Consider the following 21,832-nt stretch of genomic DNA (forward strand, 5'->3'; position numbering starts at 1 on the left):
ACCCAGCTACGATCTTAACGTCCAATTAAGCGCGAATTGTGTCACGCGCCGAGACCTGCGTCTTCTACGGCAGCCACCGGAGATGCCGATGGCGATGCCACTGCCACCGCCACCGTCCCGCGCATTTCCGCAACCGAAACATCACACATAGAACCAGGCACTAATCAAAGCCCGACTTGCGTATTCCAGCATTTCGTTTCAGCATATATCACACCCCAACACTGGCGATGGCTCGGCTTCTTCACAAATTCAGATTCAGATCAGTGTCGCGCGGCGCACAGCGGTGTCAACTTGTTGTGCAGCAGAGTGCGAGTATCCATATACCCATTACCCATTTAAATCACGGACCAGACCGGACCAGACCGGACCACACCGGACACCGAGCCGAGGCCAACGCCAGCACAGATCCCGACACAGAGGACAGCCTCACATACATAACAGCGTACGGAGCACGCTGAACCCGATATACGGATTTTTAAATCGATCAGCAGGCTCATACTCACCAGAAACCGACGATCCTTGAAGCGATCGACACACCTACACATCCACATCCACACCTACAACTTCTACATTCGGAGCCCGAAGTCGCACCGCCGCTGAACTGAGGAAGAAACGGCCAGTCAAGTTTAACAAGAGTGGAAGAATGCCGACCATCACCGAGGACTGCATCGATGGCTTCCAACAGTACTATGCCCGGCCACCGGAGAGGCCCAAGAAGAAGTCCCTGAAGCAGATGATCCACGATTCAGAGGATAACTCCTACTTTGGTCGCTCCATCGACAGCTGGGGTGAGTCTTCTACTTGGGGTTACGTAAACCTAGCATCGCGACGTAGCGTAGTCTTAATAAAAGCCCGACCTTAATCAGCGACAGTCTCTTTGTCGTCGCATTAGCGCTAGCGGCAAATGCAGATTGCTGTGGATGTGGGTGGATTTATGTATTCCACTTACCGGCCTCCCGCCGAGACCTCCGTCCTCCATCCTCCGACCTCCGTCCGTCCGTCCGTCCGAGTCGAGAGTCTGAATCCGAAGCCGTGTCCATTTTATTGCCCGCCCAATGGCGATTCCGTTTCGCTGGCCCCGCGGCGCGACTAGATCTGTGTGCTTGGGGCACTTGTCCACAATATCGGTCAATTACGCCATTATGCAATCAGATTGCGGTGAACCCACGAGCGTGTTCTCCAGAACCATCTCCAGTTCCGAGGGAAGGTCGTTGCCAGGGCCCGCCGAATGATGGCCCTCGCAGTTGCGTAACTTCCCTCTTGGCCAGGATTTATACAGGCACTTGACTATAATTATTCCCATATGAAGGATCAAGTGTCAGCGAAATCATGCTTCAGCTTAAACGAACTTTTGACCTTAGTGGGGGAAATATGTTGAGTATATATTATAAATAATAATACGGATTTATGTACTTGTTCTAATTCACCCGGAAACAAACCAACCTACCAAATTCTAAAGAATCTAATTCGAGATCTTTTTTAAGGACTAGCGCTTAGTTATATTACAATTTTTATTACGGGATCATGATAGTAAAGCATAATTTGCTCATTTTGCTAAACATTAAAAATATATAGCATTGTATCCTTAAGAACAAGAAAATAATGAAGTAAACGTTACATATAGCCGTCTTTATTCAAAGGACAATTTTCCTTTTCGTTTTTCAATAATAATTATAACGTTTGAATCTTAAAATTTAAATAAATAAAATAAAACCGACGCAGGAAGCAATTGTAAACTGCAAGAGTACACTGGAATTGAATCGATCTCAAATGCATTCCTTTCATTTTGAAAAATTGTTCTTTGATTTTATTAGGTTTAAAAACCTGCAGTTTTAAATAAAATTTGCATGCTTCTGACAAAAATTTGAATACAGTGCAAAGGTATAACGAAACTCGGTATTTGTAAATTTAAATAGTTTAAAAGGATATTAAATTAACAGATAAATAACTTTGAAACTATTACGATGTCCGCTGGTGTATCCTTGGCAGAGTCCCTTAAATGTATAACTTCAGCGCCGCGTAGTTTATCCAGCTGAAGAGCGAGCTCTCCAAGGAAACCCACCCCTGTGCGTGCGAGTACAGCAACTCCATCGTGTGGCCCACTTTTCGAATATCCTTTGGCCGCATTCGAAACCAGTTCCTGGCCCAGTTTGTTGTTGTTTTAGCACCAGATTTAACACCAAACACAGGTTTGGCGTGTATCAGTTAAATGCTAATTGCCCTTGCCTTAAAAGAGATTGTATAGAATGAGCAGTTTAGATCTTTTAATTACTAACTTCCTGGGCATAGAATTTTTCATCAACTTAAATTAATACTACTTGTTAAAGAACACCATAAAATATTTAAATATGGTTTTTAATAAGAGTTAAATAGATAGAAATTTGTTTTTATGACATAATTTTATCTAGTAGTTCTACATTCAGCCTCTTTTAATTAAATAATTAAGTATGTAAGCGTCTTTGGTTTTGGTTCTTATTTCGCTTTAAATAAAATAAATTTCATCCGTAAGATTTGACCTTAATTGGCATTTTTCCAATAAAAAATTTTACAGAAACGGACCTTCGCCTTTATGACATCATTTTATCTGATACTTTAAACAGCGTTTTGTCATTTAAAGGAACATGTCAGACTGTAAGGATTGATTTTAAGAAAAAAATATGTTTTTTGTTAGAAAACAACAAAAACAACCTAAAAATATTTCAAATAAATTACTTTAGCTAGAACAAAAGCCATTGAAGGATGCTTTTGGTGGAAAAATCCATATCAAACGGCCTTAGCCTGAGTGACATCATTTTATCTCATAATTTAAGCAGAATTTTTTTATGTATATAAAGCATCAAGGGAATTTATTAGAATGGCGTAAGAGAGTTTTTAAATAAATATAAAAAAGAACTATAAGAACATAGAAAATAACATTTGCAAGAATTAAACCCAATGACAAATGGCCTCAGCCTTCATTGTTTCATTTACTACAAATACACCGCGCTATTATGCGTAATTTTAATAAGATGATAAACTAAACAAATCAGCTTCACTTAAAATAAACCCGATATTAATAGCTAAGACAAGGTTTAACTTTGAGAGAAAAACTACTTGAACCGATGGCAATCTCAATGGCCACATCCTGCGCTACCCTGGTGAATTTCCAATTTGCAATTCGCGTTTTCCCTTTCCCCCTCCTTTCACCCCTCATCTCGATGGTCACTAAACCTAAATGAGCTGCAGTGGCAGCGGCACCGGCATCGCCCAATTAAAACAAGTGCAACGTAGGAGCAGCTTTTCCACGGCAATTACAACGCTTCCGAATCTCGGTCCGCAATGCATTGCAACCCAACCCAACCCAACCCAGACCAAATCCCAAACTCAGACCCAGAACCAGACCCATTGCAACTTGACTCACAACAACCCTAGGTCCCAGAGATCCCATTCGATTCGTTTCAAAGCGAGGCGAGGCTATTTCACTCAACTGCGAAATGCCGCCAAAAGCGTTCACATTCACATTCACTCAAAACAAAACTCGGCTCGGGAGAGCCAAAGACTGAGGCAGAGAACAACTTGGCTGTTACACTCACAAAAATATATATGTTACTAAAAGATGTCAGCTCTTGAATATTTATCTTAACATAGGGAAAATTAATTTTAATTTCATATAAAATCGATATTCTACTAAAGATCAACGGCAGATCAACAACAAATAATAGTTTATGATTTTAAATAATTTGTTGGTTTAAGATAAGCTAACTTATTTAAAAAGCACATACAAATAGTTACCAAAATAAAAAAATTTGATGGAAATTACAAATTAAATTAAATAGTACAAATGAAGGCGAAATAAGCCCTCGCACTCTTTTTTCGTGACCAAATAGTCACGACTCTCTTTAATTTCTACAACTTTTCTGTCAGTGTACATATCTGACTCAAGCCTGGTCCGTTGCTTGGCTCGCCAGCGGCTGCTATGGACGGAGTTCAGTTTCGGGGTTCAGTCAGAAATTTGTTTTGAGCGACGACCAAACGTGCTGCGGAGAAGAACTCGTGGCGTGGTCCTGACGCGTTTCGCTACCAAACAATAACTTAACTAGTTTGTGGTCTGTGCGGAGGTTTATTTTCTTTTTTTGTGGCAACGTTCGCGGCTCCTTCGAGCAGGGAGAAATGCACCAATAGATCCAAGAACAGTCTTCCGATTCCGACACGCCTTCAAACCACGCAGACAGTTTTAAAATATTAGTTGTAAATTGAAGAATCTTGAAGAACGCTCCGCAGTTTCTTCAAAAAGGTGTGGTTGTTTGTATGTTGTGGCCAAGCGCTAAGAGCGCCAGCTAAGAGATACAGATACAACTCACTCACACCGCTGCGTGAGTGCGTGTGCGAGTGTGTGTGCGCGGAAAGAGCGGTCACTCTTGCCGTTTGTTTTTGTAGCTGCTGGCTGTTGACGTTCGAATAAGTGGATAAAATAAGTGTTTCAAAGAAAACAGGGCACCCACTGCCAGTGCCGGGTCAAAGCCAATGCGCCAGTGAAAAGTCCGGAAAAACACGGAAGTGCTCTGCTGCAACAGGCGCCCTTTTTCGCCAGCCAGTCCACCAGTTGCAGGTGGCCCCTCCATTGTCTGTCCCTACTGGGAGTGGGGAGAGGGGGCCAAAAAAAGGCGCCAACTGCCTGCAGGACCAGAGGGTTGCAGCGGCAGGGACTCGAGAGTGTTTCACCGAGAGAGCAGAGAGAAGTTCAGAGAGGAATCCAGAGCGCAATCCAGGGAGAAATCCGGGGAGAGCTCGGCAGCAGGCAGGACGAGTGAAAACACAATATTTGTGTACATCTGTACAACGCGGTAGCGGTGCATAAAGTAACTCAGAAAACCGTGAAACGAAATTAAAGGAAATAACAAGTGAACAAGTGAAGACCGCCAAAAAAGGCAGTTCAGTGAAAATATTTCATAGGGATTTTTGTTTGGTGCATTTCTCTTTGAAGTCCTAGGGTTCTCTTGAAATAGATTATTTCCTTTTTGTTCATTTATAAATTATTCAGAAACTACATTGATTTCCATTTAATTACTGCCTAATTGTTCCCAATTTAATTACCCTTACACGTACAGTGACCTATTAATAGTCTCAATTAAAAAAAATCAATATTAAATATTAAATAATAATTCCTCTTGGTTCACATTACGTACGAAAAGTGAGAATTTATAAGTAATAAAAAAATTAACAGATTTTTAATTAAATTAAAGGGAAATATATCGTTTACAAGAGTACCTAATTTAGGGCAATATTTTTTAACAACCGTACTCCATCTGAACTGTATAGGCCTTTAGATCCAAAGAAAAAAACCCACCGCTGAAACATGTCCAAGCCCGTACCAATGAGCACGTCCTTTACGGACGAGGATCTACACAACCTGCGCAAGCCCATACCGTTCCATCTTGGCCGCTTCTTATATAACGCCGAGGAGGGCACGGTGATGGGCCGCGATCGTACGTCATGGGGTAAGTTTATGGCACTCTAAATACTCATTACTTTTTTGTGTGCAGGCACGTACCTGCTGTAAATCAAACCCTTACGATGGGGTTTTTAACTGTTCTAGATTGGTGTCGCGCTGTTACCTATTCTAACCTAGTCGAGAATTATATTTAGTAGCACTTTGCTACGAAAGTGCCGCCCACTGCAAGTACTGAGTGTTGTAGTCGGGCGCAAAGAAAGGGAGTAAGAAAATTAACAACAGTTTGGGTTCGGATTGGGTGGGGTGATGTGGGGTGGAGATGTTGCATCTGGTTTTTCCCTCAATTACCGCCAGTTAAGCTGCCCGCTACACCGTTTATCATCAATTGGACGGTGCTAGGTTTTTCAGTGCACGCCAATATTGGCATTCAAAAGTTTTTCTTGGCATGTCCAAGGCCCTGTCTAAATATAGTTGGTATATAGTCGGGTGTGCAATGCAATTATGCTGCAGAACAGGGGGGCCAAAGCAGAGGCAGAGAATATGCCAAAATGGAAATATACACACGTGAGTGTGTGCGTGTGTACATGAGCTTTGTTTCCCAGCTCTGCAGCTCTTGGGCTTGATTCCCAATTCTCCACATAAAAATAGTGTTGCTACTCTCACTTCCCAACTTCCCAACTCTTCTGATCGCTATTGAGGTTATGTCGCATATCTGTGAATATCGTTAAGAGCGATCGGCGGCAGCGCCTCACTCTTGAGTGCTTAGCACTTATTAGGCGCCGCTCTCTTGGGCCAAGTCTAAGAGCGCCGGAATGCTTAGAGCTGGCGATGATTCAGTGGAGAGAAATTTATCGGCGTCATCTTGCCAGCCACTCCGAACTTGAGAAGCTGACCCAGCTTTGGCTTGGGGTGGGTTCCCATTTGTTTATGAAGTCCACAGGCATTGCCGGCTGTCGTTAATTATCGGGTTAACCCATGGCTGACCGCGGGGTCTGCCGTCAAGTGATTAATTCAATCAAACCCATTTGTATTGACTGGCGATCGCTGTAATCGGAATAATTCAATGAAGCTCATCCTGTTCTACCCCGCATCTCTTCCCGCATATAGCTAAAATCGGAATCTTCTATGTGGCCTTCTACGGAGTACTCGCCGCCCTGGTGGCCATCTGCATGTGGGCCTTCTTCCAAACCCTCGATCCTCGCATACCCAAATGGACACTAGACCGTTCCCTGATCGGCACCAATCCAGGTGAGTTTCATGATTTCACAGCCTCCAAAATTGTGTCTCTAATTAATCTTTATGGTTTCAGGTTTGGGTTTCCGCCCCTTGCCCCCGGTGGACAACGTGGAGAGCACCTTGATCTGGTACAAAGGCACCCAGCACGAGAACTACAAACACTGGACAGACTCCCTCGATGATTTCCTAGCGGGTAAGAAAATAGCGAAGAAAAATCGTGTCTGGTTGTAAACAAAACAGTATTTCTAACGAATGAATCAGATATCCATAGCTCTGGGAACAATTGAGGAATGCAGTAATTTATCTTCAAATATTTCAAATATTTATACTAAAGTGTTTTATAATAATAGCTTTTCCAGTAGTAATTAGGTTTAATGGAAATAAATCAGTTAATCTATAAATATTTCGAATATTTCTAATAATATGTTTACCCTTCATCCTGTCAGTTTACAAAGTGCCCGGCCTTACTCCCGGTCGTGGCCAGAACATCTACAACTGTGACTACAACCAGCCGCCACCAAAGGGTCAGGTTTGCGATGTGGACATCAAGTCGTGGTCTCCATGCACCAAGGAAAACAACTACAGCTACCACAAGAGTGCCCCGTGCATCTTCCTGAAGCTCAACAAGATCTACGGCTGGATACCAGAATACTATAACGATTCACGTGACCTGCCGGAGTCCATGCCCTCGAGCCTGAAGACCTACATCGGGGAGATGGAGAAAACCCAGCCACACAAGGTGAGTTGAGAGTCGGACAATGATTTGGTCTTTAGACTGACATCTTGATCTTTTCCAGCTAAACACAATCTGGGTGTCGTGCGAGGGCGAGAACCCAGCTGACCAGGAAAACATTGGTGCTGTCAATTATCTGCCGATCAGGGGCTTCCCCGGCTACTTCTATCCTTACCAGAACTCCGAGGGCTATCTGAGTCCCCTGGTGGCCGTTCACTTCCAACGTCCGAAACGTGAGTAGCTCTGGCTCCCATCGATTACCATCGATCTAATCTTGTGACCTCTTCCCATCCAGGCGGCATCATCATCAACGTCGAGTGCAAGGCTTGGGCTCGCAACATTATTCACGATCGCAAGGACAGAATCGGTTCCGTGCACTATGAGCTGCTAATCGATTAATTGTTTTAAACGTTAACCCATTACATAATGTATAACAGATTGTGTGAGGAGCAACAATCTTGGAGTAGAGTGGAGAGGAACAGGCGGTGACAGACAATCCCAACAGAGCCACCCTGTTTAGATGTTTTGTGGTTGCTTTTAAAATCCGTATTTTCGACATTGCAAACTTTGTAAAATGTTTTATTTCCCTATATTTAACATGCATTAAATCATTCGCAACACAACAATTCCGCCTAGCAAGAATATATACCGCCTAAAATATACAAATTTTGAACTATGAGCAATTTTTATGCACTCTTCACATTAGTTTATAACGAAATGACACCAAGGAAACCATTAAAGGGATCGATCGATCGTAGTAGCCAGACGTGAATCTCATTTAGCGCTGACCGAAACAAATGCAACAAATTTATAACAATCAATCCAAACTGCCATTTCCGATAGATCAACAAAAATCGAATCCTTAGATAATACAATTTATATCGAAATTTTACGGATTACATTTTTGTGTCTGCTATATATTTAACCAGACCAGACCAATTTTGTCAACCAAAACTAATCACTTTTACTAATTACATATAGATTCAGAATATTTACACATTTCTTAGTCAAAAGTGAGAGCTCTCAACATCACACTTTGTTAAATACAACAAAATATATACAACAAATTGGCTACGGAAACGCTGAGCTGCGGTTAATTTGTAAGTTTAAAATATTTAAGACGTACGAAGAGAAAGATGTAAAAATTACTTGAATTGAAACTGCTAAGAGACATGATATATCGCTTTCAAATCTTTTTCAATAAAAATAAAATGTAAGTAGTGAGAAGTCCATTACGAATGTAGTATTTAACTCGTAAATTAAGGGGCTAGCTATGAGCTCTGATTGAGATATTTTGGGTCTGGTAGCAACCTTGTTCTGTGCCGGCATATGGCATACTTTTGTATCTACGTGAACGTAGTTATTGCCCGGAGGTGATAAGATAGCCAACGATGAGGGGACACGGGAACGGACCGATGATAAAGGCGTATCTCTGAAATCTCTGCCGTCACACCTGGAACTGGTCAGCCGCCTCGAGAAGCCAACTGATAAATAAACTTAAAGCCAGATTGATTCGCTTTTCAACCAACCTATTCAATAATCATAATTATTTTATTTGTTCGTTGCTGGTACATTTATTTAGTACTTATCGGGCCAAGGAATAAGTCGGCGAATTGCGTCATTGGAAATCATTGACCAAACTCTGCTGTTTGCATTTTGATATATGGTTTATTTTTAAACATTTTTCTCAGCCAAAGCAATCAAACAAGCCCTTGAGGATACAAATTTATTAATGATGTGCACAAGCACATTCCACGTTGTAGATGTTTCAGTGTCACATACTGATCACTTCGATCCCGTGCAATCCCATTGAACGGTAATTATTGTGGTCAGTTCAGTGCATAAATGGCAATAATGACTATACGCTAATTAAGAGCTAATTAGCTGAATGTCAGATATGTATTGTCCCATCTGATGACGGAGAAGCGAAGCCAGATAATCGCTAAAGATCTTTCGCTAAATGGAAAAATCAAAACGCATCTCTAATGAGGAAGCTCTCTGAGATTGAAAGATCGACACGGTCACGCATACAGAAAATTTGCTGGAAAATCGGTTTAGACCAGATAAACTGGTTCCTAGAAGAGAGTACACTTTTCTTGTTTGTGATGTATAATTACATTTGCTAATTTAGAGTTCAAATTTAAAGTAAGTAACAAGGCAGTTTCTTTCATAGGCAGTCGAATTCCATATAAGGATGAACATGACTGTGAAGATATCTAAAGTTTTTTAAGTATTTATTTAAATTTATTTAAATATAGCTGCAAAATAGTTACATTCTATAAAGTTAAGAACTTAAAATTATGTTTAATAAAAAAAACTCACCTTTTCAATTTCAGATAACTAAATTGTATACATCTCCTGTTCCCATAAGCCCCTCCCATCGGAGAACCCAATAAACTCAGTTGGAGCAATTGCGACTTACAATTGAGATGTCGGCATAATGTACTTTGGCGTTGTCAAGTGTAATTTAATCAACTTATGATTATTACAACAGTGAAGCGTAGAGATACGCAAACATAAAGCCGTATCCATTTATTTGTGCATCCATTTATCCGCAATCAGCATCAGCATCAGTCCAAGAAGACGGAAAATTGGCAATGGCAACCCATTTCAATGGAGTTGGGGGTTCCCCATGTGGGGGTCATACAGGAGGAAATGCTCGTTTATGGGAATTAATCAACTCGAATGTGCTTGACACTTGGCAACGGTCCCTACACTGAAAAAAGACTGTAACACTGTATAAATTATTTGCAATTGAGTTAAAAATAAATGGAAAACATGAGAGTTATTGAGTTAAAATAAATCCACAATAATTTCTCACTTCAAATTTCAAAAAATATCTTGAACAAACGAAAAGTGTTTCTTTGAGTGCAGCACTGGGAGCAATAGCCCAGAAAGTTTTCCCGTTTTCCGCATGGAAATTTTCGAAACGGAGAGCAGCCGAAAAAATGATCCAACTGTTTGAGTGAGCATAGGAAGAATACAACAAAAGCGAGAGGAAAATAATGAGCATAATGAGAGAGCGTAACCTGCGAGCAGTGCGAAGTGGGCTGGAGTGGAGTGGGGTGGAGTGGAGCCAACGTACTCGACTCTCGACGCACGTCAGTGAGATGGACAGGGGGGGCGCCCAAGCGGGAAAGGCCGGATTAGTGTGCGTGCGATTTTCTTTGTGCTTTCGTTGTAATATTAACATATATATATATGGGCCAGGGGCGCATCCATGCTCTAGCAGGGGGCCGAATACCATTAGACTCTAAGATGTTTCCTGCACTGGGAAAAACTCTGGCCCCAAGCAACTGCCTCCGAGTGTGTTGTTGTCTGGCCGCTGTCTGCACTCAATCATTTATTCTATTTGCGTAGCAAGCCACTGAGAGAGAGAGAGAGGCCGAGAGAAAGACAAGGTAAAGCACACACGAAACCCAGCACACTCACATATACCACCAACACTAACACTGCCACCCACAGCCCCCCCTGGCCAAGAAGCTTTTGCTTTGGCCTTTTCCCGTGTTGCTTGGCAAAGTGTCGAAAACGTTCAACAGCTGTCAGTGGCACACTGAGGGAAATGCCATCTGCAGGAGTAAACGGTAATGGGTTTCCTCATAAATCAGCTGAAATACATATCTAAAACATGGAAATTAACTGCCCCTCTGGAATTTGGAACAGTAAAAGAGTTGTAAACAATTGAATATGCGACATGTCTTTCCTTAAGAAGATTCCTTTAGTTTGCTTAATAATAAATATTTTTAATTGAAATACATTTTTTCGGTTAAAAAAATCATTTTAAATGGTTTGGAAATTGTAATCCACTCTTTGTACTCTTTACTGCACTCTTTGGTGTGGCTCAAATAATTGAGCTAGGTTAGATAAGACTTAAAGTAGCAAAAAGAATCACATAATTTGAGACACTGACCTATCTAGACTCTCTCTTAACACTTTCGTTCCCACTCCAGTAAGCTGCTGTGCAGTATAGGTCACTAAATAATTTTAGGCAGATTTTGCCTATCTCCCCCCTTCTAGACTTTTCTTCCAGTGCAGCCCCTCTTATCTTGGAGCTTTCGGTGGGAGAGTGCGACAGAGAGAGCGGCGCGTGTGCGTGTATGAGTGTTGAGTGTTGAGTGGCGAAGACCGCGTCGGCGTTGTTTTCGCTGTGCTGTGTTCGGTTAGTTGGTGATCTTTCGCTGAGAGCGCAGCAACACGCAGCAAGCTTCTCGAGTCCGCTGCCAAGGAAGAGCCCGAGTCCGAGAGTTTGCCCAAACTTCTCGTATCTCCCAATACCGTCTGTTTGTGCGCCTCCGTTCTGGCCTTTCGCGTCCAGGAATAACACCCAACTCACCTAGGAATTACAAGTTACAACCTTGCTAAACAATCCGCGTACTCGAACCGCTTTTAATTGCATAATTACAAGTTTTTCAATATACACCCAAGAGTGCTGCGAGTGCGAAAATAAAAAGAATATACTACCCGCTGCTGAATCATCGCGTATACACAGCGAATCGTATACATAAATCAGTTTTCATAGCCTTCGCCCCGCGGCACACCGTCCACGTCATCAACGAAATACATATATTAACCAAATTTTCAAATCCAAAACTATAACCGTAAACAAGTGCGAAGGAAGAGCGCCAAAATGTCGAAGAATAACGGAAAAGGCGCCAAGGGTGAATTCGAATTCCCGCAGCCAGCGAAGAAGCAAACCCTCGGCGAGATGATTTACAATCCACAGGAAGGAACATTTTTCGGACGGACAGGGAAGAACTGGAGTAAGTAAATATACTACTTAAACTTTTAATTAAAATTAGGGTTGATTTGGCTATTAGTTGATTTTTAGTGAGTCAATAAATGGGAACAGAGGCATTAAGTGAGTTAAGTTGTCATTTCTGGGAATATCATAATAGGCTCATCTTTTAAAATTTTTAAAATATTTTAATTCAAATTTAATGGCAAAATAATTAACCTAAATTTCAATTGTGAATAATAAGTAGTTCTTGCTCTTATTCTGAAACATTTGTGTAAAGTGCTTTAATATTTCGATTTTTGATTGAAATTTTATGCCATCTTAAAAAATTCTCATTCAAACTTTTACTTTATTGGCTATTTTTATCCAACATGTGTATCCAATGTGATGTGATCCAAAAAAATAAACCCTTAGACTCTATAAAACCATAAACAAAACTCGTTTTATAGAATGACTTTTACTTAAGCTGAGATGAGTTATCCGCACTCACTTGGTACTCGCTTGCTGAGTACATAGTAACAAAAATTCTTTATTGTATATGCACACATGTTGTTCACTTGGTTATGAAAACTATAGAAGAGGGGTGTTTGTAAACACCGCTTATCAGTTGATTTGGCGAGTCATTTTGTGAGTAGCATCCAAGGCAGAGGCTGTTTCGGAAATCTCCATTGCGGTGACTGTGAAATGTTTAGTCAACTTCATAAAACATGATAAAAAGCGAGGAATAAGGTTCCAAGTACTACACTGGTTATGAAAAGATCAGTAACCAGTAGCAGAACATACATATTACATATTTATTTATATAATATATAGAATAAAACACACCGTGCTGTGGAATGTGTCACCCCGCTTTTTCCTCTTTACAATTTAGTTGAAACACATTACACCCTGGCTTTCCACAATTATCTAGTCTAATTACTTACAAAACTTTATAATCTAAATATATTTTTATTGCCTGCCAGTAAAAGCTTGGGCAAGATCTGGATCTGGTTAAGGCACTAACGAGCAATGTGGCAACTCTTTTAAAAGAGAGAAAAGTCTCACAATTTTTAAGTAAATATTAAAAATAATGGAATTTATGGTATTACGTTTCCAATACCTTTTTTATCTCTGTGTGTTTGTTGCCTCCTTAATTCGGTTCGCTAGCCTCAAAGCATAGGAAGCATATTTCAACGATAATGCAAATTCTTAATTTTTGAAAATGGACACGGATCCACGTCCACCGAGAAGGAAAAAGGGGGGAACGTGGAAGACTCTGGGTGATGAGCACAGAGGAGAGCGCTTTTTATCGCCTATAATATTTGCCTTCTATAATGAGGTCTGTATACAAATTCAAGGTTTTGCACAGAGAGAAAAGAGTACAATAGAGAGCGAGAGAGAGAGAGAGGAAGGTGTTTTTCACGCTCAAATGATACCGATATTTTACGGAACTGTCAATCATTAAATGCACTGCTCCCAATGCTAGAAATTCTGTTGAGTTATGTACATTTCTCTGGGTATATGGGGCACGTAAGTGGATCCCTACCCTCAGACGCTCAAATACCTTATCGGGTTTTCAATGGGGCACACTGAACACGCTGAAAAGTTCTCTTGACGTCATATGTTTGCTTTTCATTAAGTCGGCCGGGTTCTGTTCGGGTTTATCGAAATGCTCAAATTGATGTATAATTTATTTGCGAAATTAGCGTACCTATCTCTAATAACTTTTTATGTTAATACCGAATTTTTGGTCTAATTCTCAATTCGTTTGTCAGGGGAGCCAAGCCCCAAAGAACTTAACCCTCCTGTTGGCACACCTGTCACAGAGAGCAGATGGTGTGTAGCAATTTAATGAAGTATTTGTTCAATGTTCATGGCTAAAATTGTTTGGTCTGTCGCTGTCCCTAATGTCTATCATTAAACAAAGCTCGTGCTGCATGTCCTTTCGCCTCCGTCTGCTTGTTTCTCGTCAATTTTTGCCATGTGCAGTGAATTAGTTGGACAGAAATTTCCAATAGACTATTCACCTTCAACCGACTGATTAATAATCCCGTAACGAAGGCAAGGGGACGGAAAACACTCTTATTAATATTCCCTATTGGCTTTATAATCTCCACAGAAAATTCGATTTCAAGCTTTGGTTTTCATTAATTAACGCAATGAGAACTTGTTGTTTGGTTTTGTGATAGCTTGTTCGTATTTTCGCTGGGGATAAACCTTCTCGGTGAACCGGTTTATCGGGTTTTAGTTTATTTTTGTTTTTGGAAATGCTTTCGCTCCGTTACACATTCTGAATTGCTACATCGAATTTACCTGGTTACAGAAATTAGTATTTATGGTTTGAAATAAACTAGACAAACTAATTTCATTTTCTTTAAAGATTTTCTAGGTATAAACAAACTATCATAATGGAGGAAAAAATAGAACTAAAGTCAATTTTGAATCTTTGACATATTTGTCACTGAAAAAGTTTGACAAACATTTGACTTATTTATATATTATAAATTAAAAATGTAAGCTCTCAAAGTTTAAAATAGTTTAAGCTTTTAAATAGTTTTAAACTGACCGCAATGCATCAGGAATTTTAGCTAAATCTGTGCCGTATCCAGTTTCTAATCGACCTGTAACCGGCTCAAACTGGATTTGTTCGGTTACATCTCATTTTCCCATCAATAGCCCCGCCACGCCCCCCACCAGCTGCTTACATTGACATGCTGCTAACTAATTGTCACGATAGCGACAAAGTCGGCGATAAAAAAAAACACAATTGAATTAAAGCGCAGGAAATTAGTCTAATTTGGCTAGACAGAGATTAATTTAATTACTTATCTATTTCAATTCAATGCCTGCTTGTGTCACTTTTAAGTCAAAATAAAGAAAGGAGTATTAGCAATATATTATCACTTTACTGTCACGATATTTGCGAATAATTTAATTAAATTAAATCTACATGTTAATAAACACAAGCGATATTTTTACCGAGACTTCTATCTACATATGTAAATTTATTTTCAAGTTTAAAAAGTTTAATAACCTCACTTGTGTGACTTATAATTATTATATTACTCATTGCCTTGTATAAATCCACCTTGATTAGAACTAAAAACAGCATAATATATTCAGCTTCGAGATAAAACACGACCGTATACAGTATACTGTTTATAAAACATAAAAAAACTAAAAAGTTTTGGCGTAAACAAACTGCTTTTGTGTTTCCATGACCAACAAGTCTACATAAGTAATCGGTAATTTCCAATTTGCCCAAAACAAAAAAACGAACATAGTAAAAAGTTTGATTCTGAAACAGGGGGTTGGGGTTGGTAAGCCACCGCCCCTCCCAAAAATAATCAGTAAACTAAACGCTTGTTTACTGTGGGCGGGTCATTCTTACCCATCGTTAACATGTGAAATTAATTCACTTAAAATGCCGCAAAGTAGGCTATGGCTCATAGGCTCATGGCACACAGAGGACAGCTAAGATGGCCGCAGGATGAGGACAGGGTGTGCGTGTGTGTGTGTGGCAGTGTCTGGGGTGGTGACGCATTGACAAAGGGTGCGGCGAACACCAACAAATAAAGCGGCGCCACGGAGACGGACTTTGCTCTCATTCGGGACAGCTTATTGGGAACGGGAATGTGGAGCGGAAAGGGATCCACTCAATCTGCCTGAATGTGGTCCTTGGGTAATGAGGATAATGATGACAGACACCAACAAGTTGCATCCTTGGTCTCTGTTCCTAGTTTTTTCTTCCTCCTCCTTGGCTGGGACTTTCGCCTCGGTGGCGTCATAATTGTTGCTTCCTTTGAGTTCCGTTTATGAACTAGCGCCCATGTACACAACAAAAAAAAAGGAACAGGTCCTGTAAGCATTGCGAATTCTTTTTCCCTATGTTAGCCACAAAAGATCTTCAAATAATGTAATGTGTTTAAAATTTGTTTATTTATTTCTTTACTAGCTTTTTGTCTGTCATTTTCTAAATCGTTTAATTGTTATTTTCTAAATAAATGTCTATTAACTAGACAAGTGATTTAAGAGATTGTAAACGTCCTCTCTAGACATTACTGTTGAAAAATAATTAAAAGCCACAACAATAAAAACAAAATGCAATATAAAGATAATCTGGAGTGTCACCTTCATTACCCAAATGAGTTCCGGCTGCACATGTGCTAGTCGTTACCCGATTTCCCACAATTACTCGGCTTCCTGGCCAAATGTGCAAATTAAGGCACTTGGCGAGCAGTTTTTTTAGCACTTTCCGGGCTACCCCGCCAGGATCCTGGCCATATGTGCGTCCATCACGTAACTAAATTATTAACATTTGTCGGCCTTGGTGGGTCCACTTGGGTGACGACCAGTGCCGCTTCTAGAACAGAGCGAGGCTATCAATCGTTGGTCATGCAAACTTAGTGTTTTGGGTTGGGTTTCCTGCTGGCAAGGATGGGGATGGAGCCATTGGAGAGGGAGTGGCGCTTCTTATATGGGTCACGGGCCCTTTAAGTTTGTTTACCGCACCAACAGACGGAAGGACAAGAGGACGGCAGGACGAAGCCGGGATTGTTGAGTGTTATTATTAAAACTTGGTCACTGAGTTGCACCGCTCCACGACTGGTTGCACAACTGACCGGGTGTGGGTGGCAGGTCATATAAATAAAGTTTTCTCCATGAGTCGCAGTTACTGTTATGCATAAACTTGATACTTCCTGCCGACATCTTGTTTGACTTTTATATAAGTGTTGGATAAGTCTTTACTGATGGCCACACGGCTCCTTCCAGAACTTTCACTATTGAATAAAACCCGCATAATGGTTTCCCTCATTTCAGCTGGGCATCTCTCTACAGGCTTAAGTATACTCATTTTGTTTTATTCTCTAGTTTATTTTTGGTCTTCTCGCGAAGAACAAACCGGAGAGGTATGAAAAAAGTGCCAAAATTAATCACAAATGTATTGGAAATATATAAACAAATAGTTTTCGGAAAGTGGAAATTTCTTATTTCTTATTTACTTCCTATATGTATTGGAAGAATAATGAATTTCAAACTAGACAATTGATTTATATTTAGTGGGCCATGGAAAAAAATAATAAAATAATTTATTCGCTGTAAAGTTTTTACTATAACTCTCCGAACAGTAATAAAATGTATACATTAGGTATACTAGTATACTAGGGAAAACTATATTTTTACGACCTTGCTACTAATGCATCACCCGCTGAGACAGTGGCAACTAATTCTAGCCAGCTGATGTGATAACTATTTTCAGAACTTGAAGTGTATATAGTTGGGATATACGAGGAATTGACACATATGCAAGTCGTTAGCATATACACGAGTAGCCATTGAACTGGAGTAGACTTATCGATTTCGGTGGGAAAGGCAATGGCGGTCCCCTCCTTGGGCGAAGACATAAGAATGTTTTGGGGACTCTGCCGTCATATAAACGCAAGCATGTCGACCAGAATTCATTATACATCGGATATTGGTAACAAACGCCGCAGGCAGTCGCGTCGTCCCACCTTGATGGGTCTGGGTTTTGGTGTGGAAGGAATTGGAATTGGCCTGCCGGGGTAGTTGCTGCTCGACGGACGTCTATCAGGCTGGCTGGCGTCATACTGCCAGGCCAATAGTCTGCCCCGGTGTGTGTCTGGCTGCTTCTGGTCATTGCCAAACTTATTTCCTTGTACTTGAACGCAATTATTTCCATTCGGACATGGCAACAGGGGCAGAGCCATTTGTCGGGGCTCTGCAACTTTGATGAGCTCCTGAAAATTGAAATATGGAAAAGTCGTTACCAACCGACTGCCAAGGCCATCGATTACCAATTGATAGCTCGTGTCGTAGAATTTCGAAGCGATAAAGAGCACCCCCTATTTGCTACTGACCCCATAAATGTGTGATAAAATTGAAAATGAATCACAGTAGCACTATGGCTTTTTCTAAGGGATGTCTGCAATGTGATAAATTTTAGTTTTCATTCAAAAATAAATACATTTTTAAACGATATTTGACCGACTGTTGAACTGAACAAGAGGAGGATCCTTCAACCCTTGGTGTGTGATATTTAAATGAGGAGCTGAGAAATTTGTGTGGCTTAAGAAGCGATGGGGCCAGAGGTGTACAAACAGGTCAATACCAGTCCCGATTAATTTCCTCTTGCCTTTGTCCCCTACTGTACACTAGAACCCCATGCATTGTATTCGATATTCATTCATACGATTAATTTGTTTGGGAATTTGAGCTTCAATGGACAACAGTCGCCTCGGTCGCTGTCAATTTGGAATAGTCGATGTTGTCGTTTATTTATGCAATAGCTCTGGGCTTGGCCGAGTCCGGTGGCCAGTGTCCGGTGGCTGATGTCCGGTGTATAGCGTCCCGCGCTCGGTGTCCGGTGTCCAAAGCGAAAGTAACAAACAGCCGACAGAACACTGCGCATCCACTGAATTCTAGCTGAGTCGTCAATGTTAATGACATTGAAATATACACAAAAACGCCGGTCCCCCGTTCAAGTCTCTAGCTCTCTGTTTGTTGTCTCTGGCCTTATTTACTGCATTTGTCGTAAGCGTTCGATTAGCTGCGTGCTCGTTAGGATTGCATAAGACCCGGCCCCGTATTCATCAACCCCTTATTCATGCCCAGATCCCCCATTTATTCAGTTCCGCAATGAAACACAGTATTGTAAAAGAAAATTAAATCGTTTGCAGGTAGGATACAAAAGATAGGCAATGGGGTTAGTTTAAACTATTTAATAATGAAAGTGCCTAAACCATGTTTAAATTTCTTCGAATATTAATTAAATTTGTTTCTTCCATTCCAGGTCAGCTGCTGATGTTCTATTCCATCTTCTATATCGTGCTGGCCGCCCTCTTCACCATCTGCATGCAAGGACTCCTGTCCACCATCAATGATAGGGAACCAAAGTGGAAGCTGCACGAGTCGCTGATTGGCACCAATCCCGGCCTGGGTTTCCGTCCATTGAGCGAACAGACGGAACGCGGATCGGTGATTGAGTTCAACGGCAAGAAGCCAGCCGAGAGTGATTACTGGATCGAGTTGATCGATGACTTCCTCCGAGGTAAGCGTATCCAGCAATAATCTATAGAAGTTTACTTATTCTTAATATTTTTTACTCCCGGCAGACTACAACCACACCGAGGGTCGGGAGATGAAGCACTGCAACTATGGTCAGACCCACGAGCCCAGCGAGGTCTGTGTGTTCAACACGGATCTGTTTGGTGACTGCTCTAGGGCCAACAACTACGGCTACAAGGCGAACCAGCCCTGCATATTCCTCAAGCTGAACAAGATCTTCAGCTGGACACCGGAGGTATTTGATGCGCCAGAGAAAGATATGCCTGAAGATCTTAAGAAGGTGATCAATGGAACGGCAATGGAGGAGGTAAGGAGCACTTTAATATATTTTCCTGAGTGGGATTATAATTATCTATTTTCAATTTCAGCGCAAACAAATCTGGGTGAGCTGCAACGGACACTTGAGCAAGGACAAGGAGCTCTTCCAGAACATTAAGTACTTCCCCAGCCAGGGATTCCCGGCCTACTACTACCCGTTCCTGAACCAGCCCGGCTATCTGAGTCCCCTGGTCGCCGTGCAGTTCATTTCGCCGCCCAAGGGCCAAATGCTGGACGTTGAGTGCCGTGCCTGGGCCAAGAACATCATCTACAGTGGCAGTGCCCGCGATCGCAAGGGGTCCGTGACCTTCCAGATCATCGTGAACTAAGCCCGAGGAACCGGGGCTCAAACTTGTGATCGCAACAACTAGCCGTATGCAGAGCGAAGATATGGCAACCGCGTCGGAGATCAACTACCATCTACCTAATTAAAAGAGATATATACACACGCATATATAGTTATATATGGAACGAGATAGCGACCTTAGGTTTTCAAGTGTATTGTATATATTTATAAGAGGAGAATTATTCGAACGTCAATTTGAACTCTGAACATCTGGCCCAATAATAAAACAAAAAAAAAACAAAACTAAAATATAAAGTTCAAACCGTACATCCGCAATTGTTGTTATAGCTTCTGGCTTGTCTATTTGCTATTAGTTATTAATATTTATCATATTATTTCATTACGAGTCCTTGTAATTGCGATCATTATTCTCCGTCACTTGTGTATTTAGTTTGTATTTATAAATGTTATAGCATGCCAGCCAATTCTTTGTTTACTATAAAAAGCCTAGCTCGTTTAATTTTTACAGAGTATTTAAATAAATTTCATTGTTAAACCTATGAAAATCTCGGATAATGTAACATTTTGACCAAAGTCGCGCGTCGATTATGATCATGTTTTTTCGAACAGGAAAGTATTTAGAACCTCGATTTAGTGCAATTCTACATCCAGCCACAAAGGAATTCCAGCCATGTTCAAGCGATTAACAAACTACGCAAGTTTTTGTTTCTTTTTAAATGCAAATAAAATGAAGTTAAGCGAATTATGTTTTTGTGTTGCAAACAAATTAATAAATAAAAAAGATCATAAGTATTTGGGGAACTATTTCTTTGTTTTTTTCTCCAATTCCCCTGATACCACAGTCTATGATTCGACCAATAGTCTATATACATATATATGACGCAAAAGTCAATATATAAATCCATATTTAAAAACTGCGTTATAAATAGATTTGTAACATTGAATCATAATATGAAGGCAAATAATTATATAACATTTCTCCGACATATTTCTATAAACCTATAATTCAAAGATTTTTAAAATTTAGATTTGCTTACATCTACGGTATTTTTTGTTAATGTTATAAGATTTAATAAGACTTTTATTCTAGATAAAGATCAGCTTGAATGGATTGATTGATTTTATATAAAATAGAAAAAAAAATTTTATATAATTTAAAATACATATTTTTGAATCTAAATAAGGGTTGGCGATCCCTATTTCTCGGTTTGGTAAATATCTTTGTCCGACCACATATACACTGTAAACAAATATTTGTTATTTTGTTTATTTAAAAAAAAAAAAAAAAAAAAAACAAGAAATGAAGCTAACTTCGGCACGCCGAAGTTTATATACCCTTGCAGATAGAAGTTCTATGAATAGGAATCCATTCAATATAAATTATATATATTTGTGTTAAAAAACAATGAAGTAATACCTGCTTTCATTGCATTCACCTATACATATTATATTTGCGGCTTACATTCACAGATTTGCATTTTTCCTCTACATCAAACGATCGTTTGTATGGCACCTATTATATATAGTAGTCCGATTTTCATGAAATTTGACACAACATTTAAGACTGATATAAAATGGCTATATCTCAAATTTAATGAAAATCTGCTGAAAACTGAAAACGTTATAATTATACCCTTGCAGGGTATTATAATTTCAGTCAGAAGTTTGCAACGCAGTGATGGAGGCACCTCCGACCATATAAAGTATATATATTCTTGATCAGGATCAACAGCCGAGTCGATCTAGCCATGTCCGTCTGTCCGTTTCTACGCAAACTAGTCTCTCAGTTTTGAAGCTATCTGAATGAAACTTTGCAGTTAGTCTTCTATATACTCTCACTCGTATATATGTCGGAACGGGCCGGATCGGACGACTATATCATATAGCTGTCATAGGAATGATCGGAAAAGTTTTACAAAAAAAATTATAAAATTTTTAGTTTTCAACAGAATTTGATCAAATTTAAGATATAGCCATTTCATATATTTTACAATTTTGTGTAAAATT

General features: G+C 40.3%; 2 protein-coding genes across 12 annotated transcripts; both read left to right on the forward strand.

Moving 5' to 3' along the window:
• Positions 1–265: 265 nt before the first annotated feature.
• Positions 266–8,632, forward strand: nrv2 (nervana 2). Of its 11 annotated transcripts, none has more exons than XM_086832263.1 (7): positions 3,419–4,097; positions 5,299–5,477; positions 6,539–6,679; positions 6,741–6,860; positions 7,114–7,406; positions 7,465–7,633; positions 7,696–8,632. In XM_086832263.1, the coding sequence occupies exons 2-7, from the start codon at positions 5,336–5,338 to the stop codon at positions 7,797–7,799; spliced, it is 969 nt and encodes a 322-aa protein (XP_086688389.1). In that variant the 5' UTR covers positions 3,419–4,097; positions 5,299–5,335; the 3' UTR covers positions 7,800–8,632. The 11 variants fall into 11 exon arrangements, with proteins under 11 accessions (XP_020810163.1, XP_086688389.1, XP_020810164.1 ...); XM_020954505.2 differs by having other exon boundaries at positions 3,902–4,085; XM_086832267.1 differs by having other exon boundaries at positions 3,962–4,085; positions 5,223–5,477.
• A 2,863-nt stretch (positions 8,633–11,495) lies between these two features.
• On the forward strand, positions 11,496–20,364 carry nrv1 (nervana 1). The gene is made up of 4 exons (XM_020955005.2): positions 11,496–12,160; positions 18,926–19,183; positions 19,248–19,507; positions 19,569–20,364. Exons 1-4 carry the CDS (start codon positions 12,028–12,030, stop codon positions 19,845–19,847), a joined length of 930 nt encoding a protein of 309 aa, XP_020810664.1. The 5' UTR covers positions 11,496–12,027; the 3' UTR covers positions 19,848–20,364.
• The last annotated feature ends 1,468 nt before the right edge of the window (positions 20,365–21,832 follow it).

The sequence above is a fragment of the Drosophila serrata genome, unplaced genomic scaffold, assembly GCF_035046125.1.
Source record: "Drosophila serrata isolate PLE 108 unplaced genomic scaffold, ASM3504612v1 contig_245, whole genome shotgun sequence".
NCBI classification, from domain to species: domain Eukaryota; kingdom Metazoa; phylum Arthropoda; class Insecta; order Diptera; family Drosophilidae; genus Drosophila; species Drosophila serrata.